Genomic DNA, 25631 nt, shown 5'->3' on the forward strand with positions numbered 1-25631 from the left:
CGGGTAGATGGCAAGGTCAGGAGTTCGAGACCAGTCTGGACAACATGGTAAAACCCCAACTCTACTAAATTTACAAAAATGAGCCGGGCACAGTGGTGGGCGCCTGTAATCCCAGGTACTTGGGAAGCTGAGGCAGGATAATTGCTTGAACCCGGGAGGTGGAAGTTGCAGTGAGCCAAGACTGTGCCACTGCAATCCAGCCTGAGTGACAAAACAAGACTCCATCTTGGAAAAAAATAAAAACAAATCTTGCCTAATCCACTTTAGCCTGAATAAATCTCTCCACAGTTCCTTTAACAGTTTCTTACGAGATTCCCAACTTCCACAGTCAGGGTCCTCTTGAAAATTAAGGCCAGGCACGGTGGCTCACGTCTGTAATCCCAGCACTTTGGGAGGCCGAGGCAAGCGGATCACGAAATCAGGAGATCGAGACCATTCTGGCTAACATTGTGAAACCTCGTCTCTACTAAAAAATACAAAAAAAATTAGCCTGGAGTGGGCAGGCACCTGTAGTCCCAGCTACTTGGGAGGCTGAGGCAGGAGAATGGCGTGAACCCAGGAGGTGGAGCTTGCAGCGAGCCAAAATCGCGCCACTTCACTCCAGCCTGGGCAACAGAGCAAAACTCCATCTCAAAAAAAAAAGCAATTAAGGCTGGGCGTGGTGGTTCATGGCTCACGCCTATAAAGCCCAGCACTTTGGGAAGCCAAGGCGGGCAGATCAAAAGTTAAGGAGATCAAGACCATCCTGGCTAACATGGTGAAACCTCGTCTCTACTAAAAATACAAAAAATTAGCCAAGCATGGTGGCAGGTGCCTGTAGTCCCAGCTACTAGGGAGGCTGAGGCAGGAGAATGGCGTGAACCTGGGAGACAGAGCGTTCAGTGAGCAGAGATCACGCCACTGCATTCCAGCCTGGACGACAGGGAGACTCCGTCTCAAAAAAAAATAAACATTAAAAAATAAAAATAGGGCCGGGCGCGGTGGCTCAAGCCTGTAATCCCAGCACTTTGGGAGGCCGAGATGGGTGGATCACAAGGTCAGGAGATCGAGACCATCCTGGCTAACACGGTGAAACCCCGTCTCTACTAAAAACTACAAAAAACTAGCCGGGCGACGTTGCGGCGCCTATAGTCCCAGCTACCCGGGAGGCTGAGGCAAGAGAATGGCGTGAACCCGGGAGGCAGAGCTTGCAGTGAGCTGAGATCCGGCCACTGCACTCCAGCCTGGGCGACAGAGCGAGACTCCATCTCAAAATAAACAAATAAATAAATAAATAAATAAATATAAAAATAAAGATAGCTTGGTTAATGAAAAGTACACTGAGAAGAAATAAGAACAACTAAATTCTAGTCCTACCCCTGCTACTTCTTAGCTGTGTGACCCTAGATAAAACATTGTTTCTCATGACTCTTATGAAGGAAGTACCTTCAAGGAAAACACTAAGAAATTTCAGTGTTCAAATAGCTACAGAGGTATATGATCATCACCATATTAAAAGTAATTCATCACAGTATTCCAACTTCATAAGCATGACACCACCTCCTAAAATTTGGGCACAATTCTTAAGATACTTGAAAACAGGCCAGGCACAGTAGCTCACACCCATAATCCTAGCACTTTGGGAGGCCAAGACAGATGGATCACTTGAGGTCAAGAGTTCGAAACCTGCCTGGCCAACACGGTGAAACCCTATCTCTACTAAAAATACAAAAGAATTAGCCGAGCGTGGTGGCAGGCAACTGTAATCCCAGCTACTCAGGAGGCTGAGGCAGGAGAATCGCTTGAACCCGGGAGGTGAAGGCTTCAGTGAGCTGAGATTAAGCCACTGCACTCCAGCCTGAGCGACTGTGCAAGACTCTTGTCTCAAAAAAAAAAGGCCAGGCGTGCTCACGCCTGTAATCCCAGCACTTTGGGAGGCCAAGGTGGGCAGATCACGAGGTCAGGAGATCGAAACCATCCTGGCTAACACAGTGAAACCCCGTCTCCACTAAAAATACAAAAAAATTAGATGGGCGTGGTGGTGGACACCTGTAGTCCCAGCTACTCAGGAGGCTGAGTTAGGAGAATGGTGTGAACCTGGGAAGCGGAGCTTGCAGTGAGCAGAGACCGCACCACTGCACTCCAGGCTGAGTGGCAGAGTGAGACTCCATCCCAAAAAAACAAAGATACTTGAAAACAGTTTTATGTTATGTTGGCTTTTTTTGAGCACCCACATATTTCTAACAGTTTTTAAGCTTATTAAGAAACTACAATAGTCGCCCTCTTATCTTTGATTTTGCTTTCCATAGTTACCCACAATCGACCATGGTCCAAGAATATTAAATGGAAATTTCCAGAAATAAACAATTCATAAGTTTTAAATTGTCTACCATTCCGACTGGCATGATGAAATCCTGTGCTGTCCCGTCTAGGACGTGAATCATCTGGTTATCAGATCCACTGTGGCAGTACACAATGCTTGTATTCAAGTACCCCTTACTTTACCCAATAATGGCCCTAAAGTGCAAGAGCAGCGATACTAGTAATTCAGATATGCCAAAGAAAAGCTTATTTGAAGTGAAAAGGTCAAAGTTCTCAAAATAATGAAAAAAAACAGTATATAGGATACAGGACTATCTGTGGTTTCACGTATCCACGGCAGGTCTCAGAACACATCCCACTTTGATAAGGGGGGACTACAGTATGCCCTTTTCTCCTCAAAAGAAATATTACATAGAATTCCAATTTATAAAACAGGTAGTAGGCCAGGCGTGGTGGCTCATGCCTGTAATCCCACCACTTCAGGAAGCCGAGACAGGCGGATCACGAGGTCAGATCGAGATCATCCTGGCCAACATAGAGAAATTTCGTCTCTACTAAAAATATAAAAATTAGCTGGGCGTGGTGATGCACGCCTGCAGTCCCAGTTACTCCGGAGACTGAGGCAGGATAATCGCTTGAACTTAGGAGGCGGAGGTTGCAGTGAGCCAATATCGCGCCACTGCACTCCAGCCTGGCAACAGGGCAAGACTCCATCTCAAAAAAAAAAACAAAAAACGGTAAAGGTGAGCTTTTTGTTGTTGTTGTTGTTATTTCATTCTTATTAATAAAACTTACAAGTTAGAAAAAAAAGTGAGCTTTGAATTTTGAAAGAAGGTAACAGGGGCTGGGCACGGTAGCTCACACCTGTAATCCCAGCATTTTGGGAGGCCGAGGCAGGTGGATCACTTGAGCTCGGAAGTTCAAGATCTGCCTGGCCAACAGAATGAAACCCTGTCTCTACTAAAAATACATAAGAATTAGCCAGGTGTGGTGGCAGGCACCTGTAATCCCAGCTACTCGGGAGTCTGAAGCAGGAGAATCACTTGAACCTGGGAGGTAGAGGTTGCAGTGAGCCAAGATCGCACCATTGCACTCCAGCCTAGGGAACAAGAGCGAAATTCCGTCTCAAAAAAATAAAAATAAAAACCCAAAACACTGAAATCTGAAACACAGAAAAAGAACACATACAATTCATTAAATAAAAATACGAATGGTTAGGCCGGGCGCGGTGGCTCAAGCCTGTAATCCCAGCACTTTGGGAGGCCGAGACGGGCGGATCACGAGGTCAGGAGATCGAGACCATCCTGGCTAACACGGTGAAACCCCGTCTCTACTAAAAAAATACAAAAATCTAGCCGGGCGAGGTGGCGGGCGCCTGTAGTCCCAGCTACTCCAGAGGCTGAGGCAGGAGAATGGCGTGAACCCGGGAGGCGGAGCTTGCAGTGAGCTGAGATCCGGCCACTGCGCTCCAGCCCGGGCGACAGAGCGAGACTCCGTCTCAAAAAAAAAAAAAAAAAAAAAAAAAAAAAAATACGAATGGTTAAATTTACTAGTAATTGCTTATTACGTTTTCTGCCAAAGTAACTTTTTTTTTAAGAGATGAAGTCTTGCTATGTTGCCCAGGCTGGCCTTGAATTCCAGGGCTCAAGTGATCCTCCCACCTCAACCTCCTGAGTAGCTGGGAATACTAGAGGCACACATCACCATGCCCTGCTAAAATAACACTTTCTAAAGGATAATACTCAACACGGGCGAAAGTGTCCTTAACACAGGCATGACTAAAATATCAATATATCCTTTCTCGCAAGCAAAGAGTATGCAAATAATGAAAAATGTTTATATTTTTTGACATAGTAAAGTCACTTCTAGGTATCTAAAAGAACCAGGGATGTAGTTAAAAGATTTAAGTAGAAAGATGTACATTTTCAACATTATTCATAATATGGGAGAACTGGAAACAGATAAATTTTATACAAAATGATATCTTATATAAAAACATGTTTTCGGGGCCGGGCGCAGTGGCTCAAGCCTGTAATCCCAGCACTTTGGGAGGCCGAGACGGGCGGATCACGAGGTCAGGAGATCGAGACCATCCTGGCTAACATGGTGAAACCCCGTCTCTACTAAAAAATACAAAAAATTAGCCGGGCGAGGTGGCGGGCGCCTGTAGTCCCAGCTACTCGGGAGGCTGAGGCAGGAGAATGGTGTAAACTCGGGAGGCGGAGCTTGCAGTGAGCTGAGATCCGGCCACTGCACTCCAGCCTGGGCGACAGAGCGAGACTCCGTCTCAAAAAAAAATAAAATAAAATAAAATAAAAAAATAAAAACATGTTTTCAGCCAGATGCAGTGGCTCACACCTGTAGTCCCAGCATTTTGGGGGGCCAAGGAGGGTAGATCACGAGGTCAGGAGTTCAAGGCCAGCCTGGCCAACATGGTGAAACCTCGTCTCTACTAAACACAACAAAAATTGGCCGGTCGTGGTGGTGGGTGCCTGTAATCCCAGCTACCCGGGAGGTTGAGGCAGGAAAATCACTTGAACCTGGGAGGTGGAGGACGCAGTGAGCCAAGATCGCGCCATTGCACTCCAGCCTGGGGTGACAGAGCAACACTCCATCTCAGGAGAAAAAAAGAAAAGAAAACAAAAAATCAGCCAGGTGTGATGGCTCATGCCTGTAATCCCAGCACTTTGGGAGGCCAAGGTGGGTGAATCACTTGAGGCTAGGAGTTTGAGAACAGCCGGGGCAACACAGTGAAACCCCATTTCTACAAAAACCACAAATATTAGCTGGGCATGGTGGTACACACCTGTAATCCCGGCTGAGGCAGGAGAATTACTTGAATCCGGTAAAGTGGAGGTTGAAGTGAGCCAAGATCATGCTACTGCACTCCAGCCTGGGCCACAGAGTGAGACTCAAAAAAAAAAATCAATTCAGGAGGACTGGACAGAATAGCTCACACCTATAATCCCAGCACTCTGGGAGGCTGAGGCAGGCGGATCACTTGAGGCCAGGAGTTTTGAGACCAGCCTGACCAACATAGTGAAACCCCATCTCTACTAAACATAGAAAAATTAGCCCGGCATGATGACACATGCCTATAATCCCAGCTACTTGGGAGGCTGAGGCACAAGAACTGCTTGAGTCCCCAAGGCAGAGGTTGCAGTGGGCCGAGACTGTACCACTGCACTCCAGCCTGGGAGACAGAGGGAAACTCTGTCTCAAAAAAAAAAAAAAAAAAAAAAAAAAGGCAGCCAGGTGTGCTGGCATATACCTATAGTTCCCAGCTACTCAGGAGGGTGAGGCAGGAAACTTGCTTGAGCCCAGGAGGTCGAGGTTACCGTGTACAAGAATCACATCACTGCATTCCAGCCTGGATGACAGAATAAGACCCCATCTCGAAAGAGGGAAAAAAAAATTCTAACTTTAGATTAAATGTCTACTGAAAAAGGTATGTTATTAATTGACTTAGTATCTATATACTTAGAGTATCTCAAAAGCCCTGGAAACATGTAGTTTTATTAAACAGCTCACTGCAGAATAACAGTATTCAGAAAGATTCTCAGTCAGGTACAGTGTACCCCAATACTTTGGGAGGCTGAGGCAGGAGGACCACTTGAGCCCAAGAGCTTAAGGCTGCAGCGAGCTGTAATTGGGCCACTGCACCCCAGCACGGGTGATACACTGTCTCTTAAAAAATAATTAAAAATCAAAATATTAATTTTTTTCAATGAAAAAGATTCTTACTCAGCTGTATTTATTACCACTTTTGAATTCCTACTACAATTACCACAGAAATTTGTCTGAATTTTTGAAGATACATAAAACATAGTATTTTTGCTTAGCCAACTGAACAGTGGTGATTCAGACAGATCATCATAAAATTTATACAATGTAACTAGCAAGAACTTTTAGGCCAGGCAGGATGGCTCACGCCTGTAAACCCAACACTTTTGGAGGCCAAAGGAGGAGGATCACCTGGGGTTAGGAATTCAAGACCAGCCTGGCCAACATGGTGAAACCCCACATCGACTAAAATTACAAAAATTAGCCAGGCATGGTGCTGCATGCCTGTAATCCCAGCTACTCAGGAGGCTGAGGCAGGAGAATCGCTTGAATCCAGGAGGTGGAGGTTACAGCGAGCCTAGATCATGCCATTGCACTCCAGCATGGGCAACAAGATTGAAACGCCTTTTCAAAAAAAAAAAAAAAAAAAAAAAAGAACTGTTAGCCTAATCTGGGATTAAGTCCTGTGGTTCCACCAAACACAGTCACATGTGACCCTAAGCAAGTCACATAAACTCTATAAACCTTGGTTCTCTCATCTGCAAAGGATCGAGTACCTCCTTCAAAGAACTGATTAAATCAGCAGCATGCAAAGTACTTAAGTACCCAACACAAACTCCTCAATAAAATAATCTGCTTTAATAATAAAACATACTGAAAGGCTGAGGCGGGTGGATCACCTGAGGTCATGAGTTCGAGACCAGCCTGGCCAAACTGGTGAAAACCCATCTCTACTAAAAATACAAACATTAGCTGGGTGTGGTGGCGGGCGCCTCTAACCCCAGCTACTTGGGAGGCTGAGGCAGGAGAATCACTTGAGCCGAGGAGGCAGAAGTTGCAATGAGCTGAGGTGGAGCCACTGCACTGCAGCCTGGGCAAGAGTGAGACTCCGTCTCAAAAACACCACCAACAACAAAATAAACACAACAGAATTATTCTGCAAATACAGATATCAGAGTAGCTGAGTTCCATCTCAAATTTGACTATGCAGGTTGACAAGTGATCTTGGCAAACTACTTATCCTTTGTGAAGTGCAACTTTTTCACCAATTGGTATTGGAATACATTACTGCTCTTGCCTATCTCACATGAATTATCCATTTTGGACAATATGGTAAACTGTAACCCACTAAACGAATATAGAGAGTAAAATCTACAACATATAAATGATTTAAAACAATGACATACACCAGGCGCGGTGGCTCACGCCTGTAGTCCCAAGAGGTAGAGGTTGTAGTGAGTCCAACATCGTGCCACAGCACTCCAGCCCGGGCGACAGAGTGAGACTCCGTCTCAAAAAAAAAAAAAAAGACGTACGATATAATTTTCACTCTGCTTTCAGAGAAATTTACCTTATGAGGTAAATAACCTCAATTTACTAGTGAGTTTGCTATAGTGATGGCTTAAAGTATGTAACTTTAGGCCTCCAACTCCTCACCAAGATCTAAAAATGGTTCACAAAAGTAACTACAAAAGCAGTTATCATACAAACTCAACAGAACAAGCAGAAGCATAGGAATAGAAATTTAAAATTTATCCTAAACAGAATGCAAGCCCACAAAATGATAACACCAAAATTTACTCAATACATTCAAGCTTTTTAAATGTTTTAAAAATGAAGCATAACAAGAAAATGGCAAGTCCAATATTTTAGTATTGTTGGGATTGGTTATTCTAACACGAAAGTCAAACATGATTTTGAAAAGTAGTTTCAACTTTTATGATATGGATCAAGATTATATTTTAAAAGGGTGGGTGCAGCGGGGGAGGGGGGAAGCGGGGTACTTATGATAGGATCCTTAGTCTGCTTCCAGGAACACACTTCAATGGGTCCTCAACCTGTAAGCACAATTCTGTATCTGTATGCCTCTGCATGTTTCCATAGTGAAACTTTACAGCTTCATATTCTCAGGACTAGAGGTATAACTAATAATACTAATACTCTCACCAAAAACTGATGACAAAAGCAACTGTTCACAATCTTTGTTACTTATTTTTATTTTAACGATATTACATTCTGCTAAACTTTAAACATTCCACATGAAGTCGTTACTCTTATCAAAAAGACTGTGCATATCTGATATAAAGCTGTACTATCCACACTATGTCTACCCTTTAATTTAAAACACAATTATCTAGCCAGGCATGGTGGCTCATGCCTGTAATCCCAGTACTTTGGAAGGCTTAGGCAGGATAATGGCTTAAGGCCAGGAGTTTGAGACCAGCCTGAGCAACAATGCGAGACCCTGCCTCTATTAAAAAACAAAAACACACACAAAATTTGCTGGGAATGGTAGAGGGAGGGGAGAGATAGGGAGAGATTTGTTAAAGGATACAAAATTACGGTGAGATAGGAGGATTAAGTTCTAGTGTTCTATACCACTACAGAACGACTACGGGTAACAATAATATATTATACAAGCCGGGCATGGTGGCTCATGCCTCTAATCCTAGCACTTTGGGAGGCCAAGGCGGGCAGATCACTTGAGTTCAGGAGTTCAACACCAGCCTGGCCAACATGGTGAAACCCCATCTCTACTAAAAATATGAAAATTAGCTGGGCTTGGTGGCACACACCTGTAGTCCCAGCTACTTGGGAGGATGTGGCAGGAGGATTGTTTAAGCCCAGGAAGCGGAGGCTATAGTGACCCAAGAGCATACCACTGCCCTTCAGCCTGGGCAAAGGAGAGAAACCCTGTCTCAAAAAAAAAATAATATATGATACAGTTGCAAATAGCTAGGAGAATATTCAATGTTCCTAAAGCAAATGCTACATGTTTGAGCTGATGGATATACTAATTGTCTTCAACTGATCACTATACTTTTTATGTAGTGAAACATCACTATGTACCCCATGAATATGTAAAAATTACTTATCAACTAAAACTTTTTTAAAACAAAATTTTTAGGCCAGGCACACTGGCTCACTCCTGTAATTGCAGCACTTTGGGAGGCCCAGGCAGCGATCGCCTGAGATCAGGAGTTCGAGACAAGCCTGGCCAACATGGCAAAATCCCATCTCCACTAAAAATACAAAACTCAGCTGGGCAAGGTGGTGGGTGCCTGTAGTCTCAGTTACTCAGGAGGCTGAAGCAGAAGAATCACTTGAACCCGGGAGGTGGAGGTTGCAGCGAGCCGACACTGCACTCCAGCCTGGGTGAGAGCTAGACTCCGTGTCAAAAAAAAAAAAAAAAATTATTACACTCTTGCTTGTCCAGGTAGCCTTCTCTAAGGGTGATCAGTGTAAATTTCTCAAGAAATAGGGCTTTTGGTTTGTTTTTTAAGGAAAGCTGTCTTGACAGGGCGCGCCGGCTCATGTCTGTTAATCCTAGCACTTTGGGAGGCCAACGCGGGTGGATCACAAGGTCAGGAGTTCAAGACCAGCCCGGCCAATATGGTGAAACCCTGTTTCTACTAAAAATACAAAAATTAGCTGGGCATGGTGACTTGTGCCTGTAATCCCAGCCACTTGGGAGGCCGAGGCAGGAGAACTGCTGAACCCAGGGAGGCAGAGGTTCTAGTGAGCCGAAACCATGCCACTGCACTCCAGACTGGGTGACAGAGCGAGATTCCGTCTCAAAAAAAAAAAAGCAGTCTTACTATGTTGTCTAGGCTGGTCTCGAACTCCCAGTCTCAAACAATCCTCCTGCCTCAGCCTCCTGCCTAGTGGGATTACAGGGGCGCATCACCACGTCTGTTTTGTGAAGTTGGTTTAATACTAATTATGTATTTTTCAACATGACCTGGAAACACACCACCCAAAAATATGCACAATTTTATTGCTTCTCTTAGCTGGCTAAACTGTTACAGGGTGTTGTATTTAAAGACAAATTCTGAGCACATTTTGGGAGGACTATAACTTTGAATTTTTTTTTTTTTTTTTTTTTTTTGAGATAGAGTCTTGCTCTGTCGCCCAGGCTGGAGTGCAGTGGCATGATCTCGGCTCACTGCAACCTCTGCCTACTGAGATTCAAGCAATCAATTCTCCTGCCTCAGCCTCCCAAGTAACTGGGACTACAGGCACCTACCACCACACCCGGCTAATTTGTGCAGTTTTAGTAGAGATAGGGTTTCACCATATTGGCCAGGCTGGTCTCAAGCTCCTGACCTTGTGATCCGCCCGCCTCAGTCTCCCAAAGTGTTGGGAATACAGGCGTGAGCTGTATTCAGAGTCGCCCAGTCAACTCTGAATTTCTAGATCAAGGTTGAACTGATGTTCATCTTTGTAGAAGTTACAGGGGGGAAAAGGGCAGACTTTATAGGTAATTACTGCAAATGAGATCACAAGAAACATATATAATCTACTTCAACAAGTTTTATCAAGCTGCAACCACTCATGTTCATTATCATGCTCCATCATAGCCATGGATAAGTAAAGAACTACAGGGAAAAAAACAACTTGTAATAGTGTGGTATAAACTACACATAAAATTGTTGAAGTAGAAAAATTTTTTTTTGAGACAGAGTTTCGCTCTTGTTGCCCAGGCTGGAGTGCAATGGCGTGATCTCAGCACACTGCAAACTCTGCCTCCCGGGTTCAACCGATTCTCCTGCCTCAGCCTCCCGAGTAGCTGGGATTACAGGCATGTGCCACCATGCCAGGCTAATTCTATATTTTTAGTAGATACGGTGTTTCTCCATGTTAGTAGGCTGGTCTTGAACTCCCAATCTCAGGTGATCCACCAATCTCAGCCTCGAAAATTGCTGGGATTACAGGCATGAGCCACTGCCCCTGGCTGTAAATTTTTTAAAAAAGGAAGCATCACTGTGAGATTATTGTTTAAGAGTTAAATTTTTATATTGAGCCTCAAAGGCAGTATTAAGAAACTAAGTATTTTTAGAGTGCACTGGCTTACACACAAATAGAAAATCCTTACTTACTCATTAAAACAGGTTTCTTAGAGGGTGCACATGACCAGATTTTGTGAACCTGGTTGAACTAACTGTATTTGCTTAAAGGTAATAAAAGCTAAATTCTGTCTCAATTCTCCACATTTCTAACTCTCCATAAATGCACTGCATTTTTCAGTGCTTCTAACCAAAGTTCTAGGAGTTTCCCAGATAATCTTAAATAAGACCTTTCATTATGATCAAGATGCCACCTCTTTTCAAAAGATACTTTCTTCAGATGTTTTGTTTAAAATTTTCCAAGTTCAAGATATTTTAAAATCAGCCAGACTCAGTGGCTCACGCTGGTATTCCCAGCACTTTGGGAGGCCGAGGCAGGCGGATCACAAGGTCAGGAGTTCGAGACCAGCCTGACCAATATGGTGAAACCCCATCTCTACTAAAAATACGAAAATTAGGCCGGGCGCGGTGGCTCAAGCCTGTAATCCCAGCACTTTGGGAGGCCGAGACGGGCGGATCACGAGGTCAGGAGATCGAGACCATCCTGGCTAACACGGTGAAACCCGTCTCTACTAAAAAATACAAAAAAATTAGCGGGCGAGGTGGCGGGCGCCTGTAGTCCCAGCTGCTCGGGAGGCTGAGACAGGAGAATGGCGTAAACCCGGGAGACGGAGCTTGCAGTGAGCTGAGATCCGGCCACAGCACTCCAGCCTGGGCGGCAGAGCGAGACTCCGTCTCAAAAAAAAAAAAAAAAAAAAAAAATACGAAAATTAGCCAGGCATGGTGGGGGGAACCTGTATTCCCAGCTACATGGGAGGCTTAGGCAGGAGAATCGCTTCAACCTGGGAGGCAGAGGTTGCAGTGAGCCAAGATCGTGCCATTGCCCTCCAGCCTGGGCAACAAGAGCAAAACTCCGTCTCGTGGAAAAATATATATATATATTTAAAATCACCAACGAAATTAAGTACTTGTTCCTCATATTACATTGCAAAGCTATTAACTTTCCAAGTTGAGCATAACAATCATAATCACACAACTTGTATCTGACATATAAAATACAGTAAGTATTGAAGATTTAAGTTTATCATATCGTAAACCACCTGCACCAGAAATAAAAATATCTCAAAATACACACAAATAATCTTAAAATTCTAGGATAATTTAGGGTGACACAAATACCGGAACCAATAGTTGGAATAAGTGCAAAAGCCTATTCCATCTATCAGGAAGTAAATACGGAGTTCAAATTAAGTTAGAACCCTTCCACTTTTATTATTGCCTTTGGTCATTCAAGTGACATTCAAACACAAAGTAAAATTCAAACACAAACACCATGGTACATTTTATAAATCAATTGAGTGAATTGTATTACAAAATTAGATAGTCCGAAAGTCTATCTGTGGAAATATCACAAACAGAATACAAATCCAAAACCCACATAAACTGTTCATAAGTGAGCATTTTTTCAACAACCAACTTTTTGTAAATTGATCCATCTAATTCACCTTTGCCAACTAGGCCTTTAGGCCCAGAAGTAGTTGATTTGCAATATATCTTCTATAAGCTGAAATACCATCTTGCAAGGGTCGAAAATAAAATAAGGCCAGAAAAGATCAACGTACCCTCTTTAATAAAAAGTAAAGTATCAGGTAAAAGGCCTTTCCTTCCAGGAGAGATAGGCCATAACTATCCCGGGATGGTATGTGTAGCACAGTGCTCTGCCTAGCAGAATTTACCACTAAAGCGGTGAATGCTACACTAAGAAACATCATTAACAAATTTATTTTAAAAATAGGTATGAAGGTTCCAGTCATCACTATCATAGTTCGTTTTCAGCTATTTAAGGTCTGGCTTAAGTGTTTAAGACACCCACACACCCGCAAGGGAGGGAAAAACCACCACCCTGCTCCCGGGGAGTTTAATGAAAATTAGCAGGTAAGAGAGGCCTTGGCAGCACGCTGGAAATCAAAGAGGGCTGCCGGAGGGTTTGGACTGCGGAGGAAAGCCTCGTCCTCCGACCCCACCTCCCCGCACCTTCCTGGCAGGGCGAAGGGGGCGAAGGCACGAGGGTCTCATTACTGCCTTCATTAATTGACACCTGTAATGAGGAAACTTTCCGAGAGCCCAGAGCACCCGGGCCCGGCCGGGCCAGAGCTCCGCGGCGGCCGCCTCTCGGGCGCCCAGGTAACCCGGCCGGGTTGGGCCCGAGGCGCCGCGGCGGCCGCGCCACCGCGCACCTTCCCAGGGCGCTAGGCCCGCACGCCGCCAAGCCCGGCCGTCGCCTCCCGCAGGCCGCGGCAGCCCGGGGAAGCCAGAGAGCTGCGCGACGACCCCAAACCGTGCACCCCAACAGGCCGCTACCGCGGCTACTTACTTTCATTTAACACCTCCACCAGGTCTGCGCAGTTCTCGCACATCGTTCGGCCGCCGCCCCCCCCCTCCCCCGCTTCGGATCACACTGACTGATCCCAACCGGCGGGGGGGAGGGGAGAGAGGCGGAGGAGGGGGCTGGCCGGCCGGCGGGGCGGGGAGGCGACGAGGGCGGGCGGCGGCGGGGACGGGGCGGGGAGCAAGAGAATGGGGGAGGGGGCCGGCGGTCCCCACAGCGGGCGGGGGAAAGGAGGGGAGCGAGGGGAGGTGCGCAGGCCGGAGGGGCGCGGAGGCGCCGGCGGCGGGGAAGGAGGGGAAGGACGGGGGAAGGGGAGAGGGAGGGAGGGGGCGGGTGGGGAGAGAAGCAGCAGAGTCACTTCACCGACCAGACGCCGCGGCCACCGCCGACGCCGCCGCCATTTTAACAGAGCGCTCGGGCCGCGCTCGGCTCTTTCCGCCCGGGCTTAGGAGCGGACGAGAGGCGCCGCGCGCTCTCATTCCCCCGCCTCCCTCCCTCCCCTCTCCCTCCGCACACACGCCGCACGCTCTACACCCGGCCGTGGCTGGCTCGCCGCCCTCCCTTTCCTCTTCCGTCCGGCCTCCCCGCCCTCGGTCCACCCCCTCCGCGCGCTCGCCCACCCCGCCCAGCCCGGATCTCTGTCAGCGGCCGGAAGGGAAACGCGAAGCCAGCGCGGCCGCGGGGGGAGTCCGGGTGAGTAGGAGAAGATGGCGGAGCAACGAACGGCTCGCGGTTGAGCGGCGTCGCCCACCGCTACACACTCCACGGGCTCCTAGGCCCGGCGAGCGCCGGGTCACGCGTGCCGTCCTGTCCACCGCCCCTGGGCTTCGCCATTTTTCCCCAGGGCCGGGTCAGGGAATTGGTGCGGGTTTCTTTGGTGTCCCCCCTCTTCCGCGCTCAGGCTTTTGGGGTGGGGGAAGCAGGGAGTCAAGTGGAGTGCCGGGCCAGGGCTACTCCGTTGCTCTCTTTCGGGCGCAAGGGCCACTCCTCACGGGGTCTGAGAGTGCATCAGCCCAGGGCCCGGCTTAACTGTATCGGTGATTGTCGCTACCCTGATTACCTTGACGGTCCTCCGTCCTGGAGCAGTAAGAACCTTGACGTAACTAGAAATGGCGGAGTAAAGAGTGTTTGCCTGACATCGCCTCGTTTTTACGGAAGAGGGCCCCTCACGATTTGCCTATCAGCTCCACCTGAAATAGCGAGTAATGCTTCTCAGCTGAGAGCGAATAACGAGGATATTAAGATAAAGAACAGGTGAAGGGAGCAGTCAGCTGAAGTTTGTAAGGGAATTTTCCTCCCGCCCGCAATTACACCTTGCTTGCTAATTTTTGTGTCCAACGTGTTTACATAGACATCTGACTGCAAAGTCCGTAAGATCGTGTACATAATCTCTGAATGATAACCAGGTGTCTATCAAGGCCCTGTAGTAATTCTGTTGATAGCTTTTGTGGAGGTTATGGCGCGCCCATCTCTCCATGCCAGAACCACCTGGTTCCAAATGCTTTGCCTTTCTGCTGCTTGAAGTTGATACTGTAAACATTCTGCCCAACCTGTTTTAAGTTGTTTCCTACTAGCAGGTGATCCTTAGGATTGTAGATCTATTCTGCCATCATCTTCCTTCTTCCTTGTCTTTCTCACAGAGTTGGGTTTTTGCAGACTTAATTTGGATCCTGAGGTTGACATTCATTGTCCACTCAACATACATTCCCACCTATCCCTTTTTTCCCTCCCAACACAACCCCAGTTTTTTTTTATTTGGTTGTTGTTTTTTTTTTTTTTGAGACAAAGTCTCACTCTGTCGCCCAGGTTAGAGTGCAGTGTTGCGATCACAGTTCACTACAGCCTCCACTTTCTGGGCTCAAGGGATCCTCCCACCTCCCTAGTAGCTGGGACTACAGGCGCTCTCCACCACACGTAGCTAATTGTTTTTTTATTTTTAGTAGGGATAGGGTCTTGCTCTGTTGTCCAGGCTGGTCTCAAACTCCTGGCCTCAATTGATCCTCCGGCCCAAAATGTTGGGATTACAGGTGTGAGCCAATGTGCTGGTCTCACATTTTTTCAGGTAGCAGTTGAAACCAACCATCATGGTGATCTGACTTCTCTAGGGCTGGCCATACATTAATTGAGCTCTTCCTGATGAAAGGTAAGCAACAATCCTGAGCAACATAATGGGAGCCCTCTGTCTACAAAATTTAAAAATTAGCCAGATGCGTTGGCTTACGCCTGTAATTCCAGCACTTTGGGAAGCCAAGGTGAGCGAATCACCTGAGGTCGGGAGTTTAAGACCAGCCTGATCAACATGGAGAAAGCTCATCTCTGCTAAAAATACAAAATTAGCCAGGCGTGTGGCACATGCCTGTAATCCCAGCTACTCAGGAGGCTGAGGCAGGAGAATCGTTTGAACCCAGGAGTCAGAGGTTGCGGTGAGCCAAGATCGCGCCATTACACTCCAGCCTGGGCAACAAGAGTGAAACTCCGTCTCAAAAAAAAAAAAAATTTTTGTTATCTGGTAGTGGTGGCTCACGACTACAATCACAACACTTTGGGAATCCAAGGCAGATGGATTGCTTGAGCCCAGGAGTTCTACATCAGCCTGGGCAGCATGGCAAAACTCCATCTCCAATAAATAAGAATGTTAGCTGAGTGTGGTGGTGCACACCTGTAATCCCAGCTACTGGGGAGACTGAGGTGGGAGGATCACTAGAGCCCAGGAGATTGAGACTGCAGTGAGCAGTGATCATACCACTGCAGTCTAGCCTGGGTGACAGTGAGACCCTCTCTGGAAAAAAAAAGAAATATAAGCAGAAATCTGCAGGATGGGTTCTTTGGGAAGAATTCCCCTTTCCTGATACAATAAAGGACAAATTCAGCTAACATACCGTTTAAACCACCTTTCTGCCTGAAACATGGTCTTGATACACAAAGTAATATCCATCTTGTAATTTTTTTAACAATGAAACCTTTTATCCCATTTGCAGTTTCGTTGTTTAAAAAATTTGATTAAACAGGCCAGGCACAGTGGCTCACACCTTCACACCTGTAATCCCAACACTTTGGGAAGCTGAGGCAGGTGCATCACCTGAGGTCAGGAGTTCAAGACCAGCCTGACCAACATGGTGAAACCCCATCTGTACTAAAAATGCAAAAAATTATCCAGGTGTGGTGATGGGCACCTGTAATCCTAGCTACTCGGGAGGCTGAGGCTGGAGAATTACTTGAACCTGAGGGTGGAGGTTGCAGTGAGCCGAGATTCTGCCATTGCATTCCAGCCTGGGCAACGAGCAAAAAAAAAATCCGTCTCAAAAAAAGAAAAAAAAATGATAAAACAGAATCATAACGTGTGGATTCCTAATGCATCTGAACAGCAGTCTATGCGCAGACTGCTTATGTGAGAAAAATAAAACTTATTTTTCTTGGCTGAGTGTGGTGGTTTACACCGGGGCTGAGACAAGACAATCGCTTGAACCCGGGAGGCAGAGGTTGTGGTGAGCCAGGATCACACCACTGCACTCCAGCCTGGGGGACAGAGCAAGACTCCGTCTCAAAAAAAAAAAAAAAAAAATTAGCGGGCGTGGTAGAGGGCGCGTGTAATCCCAACCACTTGGGAGGCTGAGGTAGGAGAATCGCTTGAACCCGGGAGACAGAGGTTGCAGTGAGCTGCGGTTGCCACTGCAGCCTGGATGGCAGAGCAAGACTCGTCAAAAAAGTTCTTTTTTAAGCCATTTTTCAGATTTTTGTTACTTGTAACCAAACACATTTCTAACTGATACAGATACTCTTTTTTTTCTTTTTTTGTTTTTTTTTGTTTTTTTTTGTTTTTGAAACGGAGTCTTGCTCTGTCGCCTGCCCGAGCTGGAGTGCAGTGGCCGGATCTCAGCTCACTGCAAGCTCCGCCTCCCGGGTTTACGCCATTCTCCTGCCTCAGCCTCCGGAATAGCTGGGACTACAGGTGCCCGCCACCTCGCCTAGCTAGTTTTTTGTATTTTTAGTAGAGACGGGGTTTCACCGTGTTAGCCAGGATGGTCTCGATCTCCTGACCTCGTGATCCGCCCGTCTCGGCCTCCCAAAGTGCTGGGATTACAGGCTTGAGCCACCGCGCCCGGCCTCTTTTTTTGTTTTTTTTAAGACGGAGTCTCACTCTGTCACCCAGGCTAGAGTGCAGTGGCACGATCTCAGCTCACTGCAACCTCTGCCTCCCGGGTTCACGCCATTCTCCTGCCTCATTCTCCCGAGTAGCTGGGACTACAGGCACCAGCCACCACGCTCAGCTAATTTTTTGTATTTTTAGTAGAGATGGGGTTTCACCATGTTAGCCAGGCGGGTCTTGAACTCCTGGCTTCAAGTGATCTACCCGTCTTGGCCTCCAAAAGTGCTGGAGTTACAGGCGAGAGCCGCTGCACCTGGCTTGATACAGATTTTTCTTTTTTTTTTTTTGACGAAATCTCACTCTGTCGCCCAGGCTGGAGTGCAGTGACATGGTCTCGGCTCACCACAACCTCTGCCTCCCAGGTTCAAGCGATTCTTCTGCCTCAGCCTCCCGAGTAGCTGGGACTACAGGCATGCACCACCACACCCCACTAATTTTTGTATTTTTAGTAGAGATGGGGTTTCACCATATTGGCCAGACTAGTCTCGAACTCCTGACCTCGTGATCCACCTGCCTCGGCCTCCCAAAGTGCTGGGATTACAGGGCGAAGTGGCTCATGCCTGTAATCCCAGCTCTTCGGGAGGTCGAGGCGGGCAGATCACCTGAGGTCAGAAGTTTAAGACCAGCCTGACCAACATGGAGAAACCTCGTCTCTACTAAAAATACAAAATTAGCTGGGCAAGGTGACACATGACTAATCACAGCTACTCGGGAGGCTGAGGCAGGAGAATCACTTGAACCCGGGAGGCGGAGGTTGTGGTAACCTGAGATCGTGCCGTTGCATTCCAGCCTGGGCAACAAGAGCAAAACTCTGTCTCAAAAAAAAAAAAAAAAGCCGGGCGCGGTGGCTCAAGCCTGTAATCCCAGCACTTTGGGAGGCCGAGACGGGCGGATCACGAGGTCAGGAGATCGAGACCATCCTGGCTAACACGGTGAAACCCCGTCTCTACTAAAAAAATACAAAAATTAGCCGGGCGAGATGGCAGGCGCCTGTAGTCCAGCTACTCGGGAGGCTGAGGCGAGAGAATGGCGTAAACCCAGGAGGCGGAGCTTGCAGTGAGCTGAGATCCGGCCACTGCACTCCAGCCTGGGCGACAGAGCGAGACTCCGTCTCAAAAAAAAAAAAAAAAAAAAACACAGGACAGGCGAGGCACGGTGGCTCAGGCCTATAATCCTAGCACTTTGGGAGGCTGAGGCTAGGGGATGCTTACGCCCAAGGGTTTGAGAACAACCTGGGCAACATGGTGAGACCTGGTCTCTACAAAAAAATTTTATTTATTTATTTATTTTTTGAGACGGAGTCTCGCTCTATGGCCTAGGCTTGAGTGCAGTGGCCAGATCTCAGCTCACTACAAACTCCGCCTCCCGGGTTTACGCCATTCTCCTGCCTCAGCCTCCCGAGTAGCTGGGACTACAGGCGCCCGCCACCTCGCCCGGCTAGTTTTTTGTATTTTTTAGTAGAGACGGGGTTTCACCGTGTTAGCCAGGATGGTCTCGATCTCCTGACCTCGTGATCCGCCCGTCTCCGCCTCCCAAAGTGCTGGGATTACAGGCTTGAGCACCGCGCCCGGCCCTACAAAAAAATTTTAAAAATTAGCCAGGCATGGTGGTACACACCTGTAGTCCCAGCTGTTTAAATTGGTGCAAAAGTAATTGCAGTTGTGTGTTTTTTTTTTAATTCTTTGTTTTTGAGATAGACTCTTTTTCTGTTGCCCAGGCTGCAGTGCAGTAGCATGATCTCAGCTCACTGCAACCTCCACCTCCTGGGCTCAAGCAATTATCTTGCCTTACCCTCCTGAGTTGCTGGGATTACAAGTGTGGCAATTATCTTGCCTTACCCTCCTGAGTAGCTGGGATTACAAGTGTGCGCTACAACACCCGGCTAATTTTTTGTATTTTTAGTAGCTACAGGGTTTCACCGTGTTAGCCAGGTTGGTCTTGATCTCCTGACCTCGTGATCCACCTGCCTCGGCATCCCGAAGTGCTTGGGATTACAGGCGTGAACCACAGCGCCCAGCCAGTAGTTGAAGTTTTCGCCATTAAATACTTCAGATGCCGAGGTGGGAGGATCACCTGAGCCCAGGAGGGTGCGGCTGGGGTGAGCCATGATTGGGCCACTGCACTCCAGCCTGGGAGATAGAGTGAGACGGTGTCTCAAAAGAACATGCAGAACTTGAGGACGGGCGCGGTGGCTCAAGCCTGTAATCCCAGCACTTTGGGTAGGCCGAGACGGGCAGATCACGAGGTCAGGAGATCGAGACCATCCTGGCTAACATGGTGAAAAGCCGTCTCTACTGAAAAATACAAAAAACTAGCCGGGCGAGGTGGTGGACGTCTGTAGTCCCAGCTACTTGGGAGGCTGAGGCAGGAGAATGGCATAAAACCCGGGAGGCGGAGTTTGCAGTGAGCTGAGAACCGGCCACTGCACTCCAACCTGGGTGACAGAGCGAGACTCCGTCTCAAAAAAAAAAAAAAAAAATGCAGAACAACTATTGTAGATGAATAGTAATATGATGTGTTAAAGACACCCTCTGATCCTTACAGAATTTTTTTTTAAGAATCTCTTGCGGCTGGGCGCTGTGACTCATGCCTGTAATCCCAGCACTTTGGGAGGCCAAGGTGGGTGGATCACGAGGTCAGGAGATCGAGACCATCCTGGCTAACACAGTGAAACCCCGTGTCTACTAAAAATACAAAAAATTAGCCAGGTGTGGTGGTGGGCACCTGTAGTCCCAGCTACTTGGGAGGCTGAGGCAGGAGAATGGCATGAACCCAGGAGGCAGAGCTTACAGTGAGTCCAGATTGCGCCACTGCACTCCAGCCTGGGGGACAGAGCGAGACTCCCTCAAAAACAAAAAACAAGAAAAAAAAATCTCTTGCTTCTTAGGTTTTGTTTTTTTTGTTTTTGTTTTTTTTTGAGACGGAGTCTTGCTCTGTCCCCCAGGCTGGAGTGCAGTGCCGCAATCTCTGCTCGCTGCAAGCTCTGCCACCCGGTTTCACGCCATTCTCCTGCCTCAGCCTCCCAAGTAGTTGGTACTACAGGCACCCACCACCACACCTGGCTAATTTTTTGTATTTTTAGTAGAGACGGGGTTTCTTTTTTTTTTTTTTTTTTTTTGAGACGGAGTCTTGCTCTGTCGCCCGTGCTGGAGTGCAGTGGCGCGATCTCGGCTCACTGCAAGCTCCGCCTCCCGGGCCTACGCCATTCTCCTGCCTCAGCCTCCCGAGCAGCTGGGACTACAGGCGCCCACCACCTCGCCCGGCTAGTTTTTTGTATTTTTTAGTAGAGACGGGGTTTCACCGTGTAGACCAGGATGGTCTCGATCTCCTGACCTCGTGATCCACCCGTCTCGGCCTCCCAAAGTGCTGGGATTACAGGCTTGAGCCACCGCGCCCGGCCAGAGACGGGGTTTCACCATGTTAGCCAGGATGGCCTCGATCTCGTGACCTCGTGATCCGCTCACCTCAGCCTCCCAAAGTACTGGGATTACAGGCGTGAGCCACCGCGCCTGGCCAGTTTTTTTTTGCTTTAAAAACATACATGATGCTTAACATGCTTTGAGAATTTAGAGAATTGTTGTCATAAATGGTCATTGCTCTTCAATTATCTACATCAGAGCTGAATAAACTTTTTTTTTTTTTTTTTTGAGGCAAAGTCTGTTGCCAAGTCTGGAGTGCAGTGGCATGATCTTGGCTCACCGTAACCTCCACCTCTTGGGCTCAAACACTTCTGCTTCAGCGTGCCACCACACCCATGTAATTTTTGTATTGTTTGTAGAAATGGGTTTTCACCATGTTTCCCTGACTGGCCTCGAACTCTGGAGCTCAGGTGATCTGCCTGCCTTGGCCTTCCAAAGTGCTGAGATTACAGGGTTCAGCCACCATGCTCAGCCTCAACAGACTTTTTGTATAAAGTGCAAATAGTAAAGATTCTATACTTCATAGATAATATGGGTCTCTTTTCACAACTACTCTGTTAGCACAAAAGCAGATATAGATAATAGGGGAATAAATGGCTATGTTTCAATAAGACTTTATTTATGGACTTTGAAATTTGTATAATTTTCATGTGTCATAAAATATTATTTTTCTTTAATTTTTTTCAACCATTTAAAATGTTAAAACCATTCTTAGCCCACAAGCCACATAAAGAATATAGCAGACCAGAAATAGCCTTTGGGCTGCAATTTACCAACCCCTTATCTACTTCAATTGATTAACAGATAAGACAGAGGTGGTGGTTCACGCCTGTAATCCCAGCACTTTGGGAGGTTGTGGCAGGCGGATCATGACGTCAGTTCAAAACCAGCCTGGCCAACATAGTGAAACCCCATCTCTACTAAAAATACAAAAATTAGGCATGGTGGTGTGCGCCTGTAGTCCCAACTCAGGAGGCTGAGGCAAGAGAATTGCTTAAACCTGGGAGGCGGAGGTTGTGGTGAGCCGAGATGTACCACTGCACTCCAGCCTGGGCAACAGCGATACTCCATTTCATTTTTTTTTTTTTTTTTAGGAGATGGAGTCTCGCTCTGTCGCCCAAGCTGGAGTGCAGTGGCCGGATCTCAGCTCACTGCAAGCTCCGCCTCCCGGGTTCACGCCATTCTCCTGCCTCAGCCTCCCGAGTAGCTGGGACTACAGGCGCCCGCCACCTCGCCCGGCTAGTTTTTTGTATTTTTTAGTAGAGACAGGGTTTCACCATGTTAGCCAGGATGGTCTCGATCTCCTGACCCCGTGATCCGCCCGTCTCGGCCTCTCAAAGTGCTGGGATTACAGGCTTGAGCCACCACGCCCGGCTACGATACTCCATTTCAAAAAAAAAAAGAAGATAAGGCACAGAAGCCAGTAGAAACAAGGTTTTTACTGCCTCCTAACTCTTGACCCTTCACTCTACCATGCTGACTTGGTGTATGTATCAACAGGGACCTTTTAATGTTCTTGAAGAGTGTGCATTCTAAAAGAACAATGAAGCAGAATGTCTTATATTTTATAAATATCCCGTCATTTCTTGTAAATTTGAATTTTCAAAACCATAATCAGCAATAATCATACTATCTTTGATAGCTTGAAGTTGACTGTTTTCAATATTTTGTTTATATGTCATCATCTAGTGGTAGAACTAACCTCTGAATAAAAATAATCTACTATATGAAATTTCTAATTCTGCAGTTTGTAGTATGTTCCTAAGAACTTGTCTGAAAGCCCCACATAAATAACTTTGGAAAATTACTATTCCATGGGAATGATTTGTCCTTCTTAGTATACTGGTTGCTATTATTGAACATAGGCTTTTTTTTTTTTTTTTTTAAGACAAAGTCTACCTCTGTTGCCCAGCCTGATGATCTCCACTCAATGCAACCTCCGCCTCCTGGGCTCAAGTGATTTTCCTGTCTTAGCCTCCCCAGTAGCTGGGATTACAGGTGCCCGCTACCACATCTGGCTAGTTTTTGTATTTTTAGTAGAGGCGAGGTTTCACCATGTTGGTCAGGCTGGTCTCGAACTCCTGACTTCAAGTGATCTGCCTGCCTCAGCCTCCCAAAGTGCTGGGGTTACACGTGTGAGCCACCATGCCCAGCCTGAACATAGGCCTTTAACCTTTGTGTCTTTATTGTATCTGACGTTTGGGGGAAAAGACCAGAATTACTGTGGAGTATACTCTTCTCCCTCACATCCACACTCCAGGTACTATTTTGTACAACTTAGGGCCATTATAAGAAGGCAGGTATGCTATTGTATACTTTCCACAGCACCCAGTCAAGTGCATCGTTTGTACAGCAGTTTGTACATAAGCTTAGCAAATTGCTGTCTGGTTATTGCTAGAATGATTATATTTAAACAAATTGGATTACATCACTTTGCTGATGAAAACTCTTCAATAATTTCCTGTTGCATCTAGAATAAACTACTTGGGTCTTCTCCAACTTACCTTTCTACTCTTTTTTTTTTCTGAGATGGTATCTCGCTCTGTTGCCCAGGCTGGAGTGCAGTGGTGCAATCTTGGCTCACTGCAACCTCTGCCTCCTGGGTTCAAGCAATTCTCGGCCGGGCGCGGTGGCTCAAGCCTGTAATCCCAGCACTTTGGGAGGCCGAGACGGGCGGATCACGAGGTCAGGAGATCGAGACCATCCTGGCTAATACGCTGAAACCCCGTCTCTACTAAAAATACAAAAACTAGCCGGGCGAGGTGGCAGGCGCCGTAGTCCCAGCTACTCGGAGGCTGAGGCAGGAGAATGGCGTAAACCCAGGAGGCAGAGCTTGCAGTGAGCTGAGATCTGGCCACTGCACTCCAGTCCGGGCGACAGAGCGAGACTCCGTCTCAAAAAAAAAAAAAAAAAAAAAAAAAAAATTCTCCTCCCTCAGCCTCCAAGTAGCCAGACTACAGGCATGCGCCACTATGCCTGGCTAATTTTGTATTTTTGGTAGAGATGGGGTTTCTTCATGTTGGTCAGGCTGGTCTCAAACTTCTGACCTCAGGTGATGCATCTGCCATGCCTTCCCAAAGTGCTGGGATAACAGGCATGAGCTACTGTGCCCAGCGCCCCTTCCCTCTTCTGTCTGCCTTGAATGCATGTGCTGTCTGGAGTAGCAAATGTCAAGGCATTGAAGGTGGCAAAATGGTAAGAAAAGTCTTGGGTCCCTGTTGGCATTGTTAATCGGCTCATCAGTGCTATCAACTGCCTTCTTATTGCTGTGTAAAGCTTTTGACTAACAAAAATAAAACCCAAAAGCCAAGGTTGGGTTTTTGCAGCCCAGTGCAGTCATTAGAGTAGTGTGGTAAGCATAATAACTCCTCCTCCGCGCACCAAATGTCCATGTCCAAATCCCCAGAATCTGGGTACCTCACATAGCCAAAGGGACTTTGCCAGTGTAAATACAATAAGAACCTTGAGATGGGGAAGAGTATCCTGGATTTTTCAGGTGAGGCCAATTAATTACACGGAGCCCTGAAAACAGAGTACCTTTTCCAGCTTTTTTCAGATGAGCTATGACTACACAACACCAAAGATGCAGTATTGCTGGCTTTGAAGGTGGAGGAAGGGGACTAGGACTCAAGAAATGTGGGTGGTCTTCAGAAGCTGGAAAAGACAAGAAAATAGATTCTCCTCTTTAACCTCCAGAAAGGAACACAGCACTGCTGACATCTTATTTTTAGCCCGCTGAGATCCATATTGTACTGCTTGCTTACAGAACTGTAAGTGGGTTGTTCACCCGGACGCAGTGGCCCAAGCTTATAATCCCAGCACTTTGGGAGGCCGAGGTGGGCAGATCACCTGAGGTCAGGAGTTTGAGACCAGCCTGACCAACATAGAGAAACCCCGTCTCTACTAAAAATACAAAAATTAGCTGGGCGTGGTGGTGCATGCCTGTAATCCCAGCTACTCGGGAGGCTGAGGCAGGAGAATCGCTTGAACCCGAGAGGCGGAGGTTGCAGTGAGCCGAGATTGCACTATTGCACTCCAGCCTGGGCAATGAGAGGAAAACTCCGTCTCAAAACAAAACAAAACAAAACCCATCTATAAGTGGGTTGTCCTAAGCTTCTAGAGTTATGGTAATTTAACAGCAATAGAAAATTAATAGAGGTAACACCAGGCATAGTGGCTCACACTATAATCCCAGCACTTTGGGAGGCCGAGGCAGGTGGATCACCTGAGGTCGGGAGTTTGAGACCAGCCTGACCAACATGGAGAAATCCCATCTCTCCTTTTTTTTTTTTTTTTTGAGACAGAGTCTCGCTCTGTTACCCAGGCTGGAGTGCAGTGGCCGGATCTCAGCTCACTGCAAGCTCCACCTCCCGGGTTCCCGCCACTCTCCTGCCTCAGCCTCCAAGTAGCTGGGACTACAGGCGCCCGCCACCTCGCCCGGCTAGTTTTTTGTATTTTTTTAGTAGAGACGGGGTTTCACCGTGTTAGCCAGGATGGTCTCGATCTCCTGACCTCGTGATCCGCCCGTCTCAGCCTCCCAAAGTGCTGGGATTACAGGCTTGAGCCACCGCGCCCGGCCCCATCTCTACTAAAAATACAAAATTAGTTGGGCATGGTGGCACATGCCTGTAATCCCAGCTACTCAGGAGGTTGAGGCAGCAGAATCGATTGAACCTGGGAGGCAGAGGTTGCAGTGAGCCGAGATTGCGCCATTGTACTCCACCCTGGCAACAAGAACGAAACTC

The 25631-nt window shown here is 47.3% G+C and overlaps 1 protein-coding gene across 5 annotated transcripts in view; it reads right to left on the bottom strand.

Moving 5' to 3' along the window:
- USP34 (ubiquitin specific peptidase 34) overlaps positions 1 to 13820 on the bottom strand; it is a 288549-nt gene extending 274729 nt beyond the window's left edge. For 4 of the 5 annotated variants that reach the window (XR_004443955.1, XR_004443956.1, XM_033239152.1 and 1 more), the window contains exon 1: positions 13306 to 13638. Coding sequence is in view for 3 of the 5 variants with exons in the window: in XM_033239152.1 (XP_033095043.1) it covers positions 13306 to 13348 (43 nt within the window). In the remaining 2 variants the exon portion in view is untranslated. Of the gene's footprint in view, positions 1 to 13305 lie in introns of all 5 variants that reach the window. The other variant, XM_033239151.1, reaches the window with a different exon arrangement.
- Between the last annotated feature and the right edge of the window lie 11811 nt (positions 13821 to 25631).

This window comes from Trachypithecus francoisi, unplaced genomic scaffold (genome assembly GCF_009764315.1).
Source record: "Trachypithecus francoisi isolate TF-2019V2 unplaced genomic scaffold, Tfra_2.0 Lachesis_group17, whole genome shotgun sequence".
NCBI lineage: Eukaryota > Metazoa > Chordata > Mammalia > Primates > Cercopithecidae > Trachypithecus > Trachypithecus francoisi.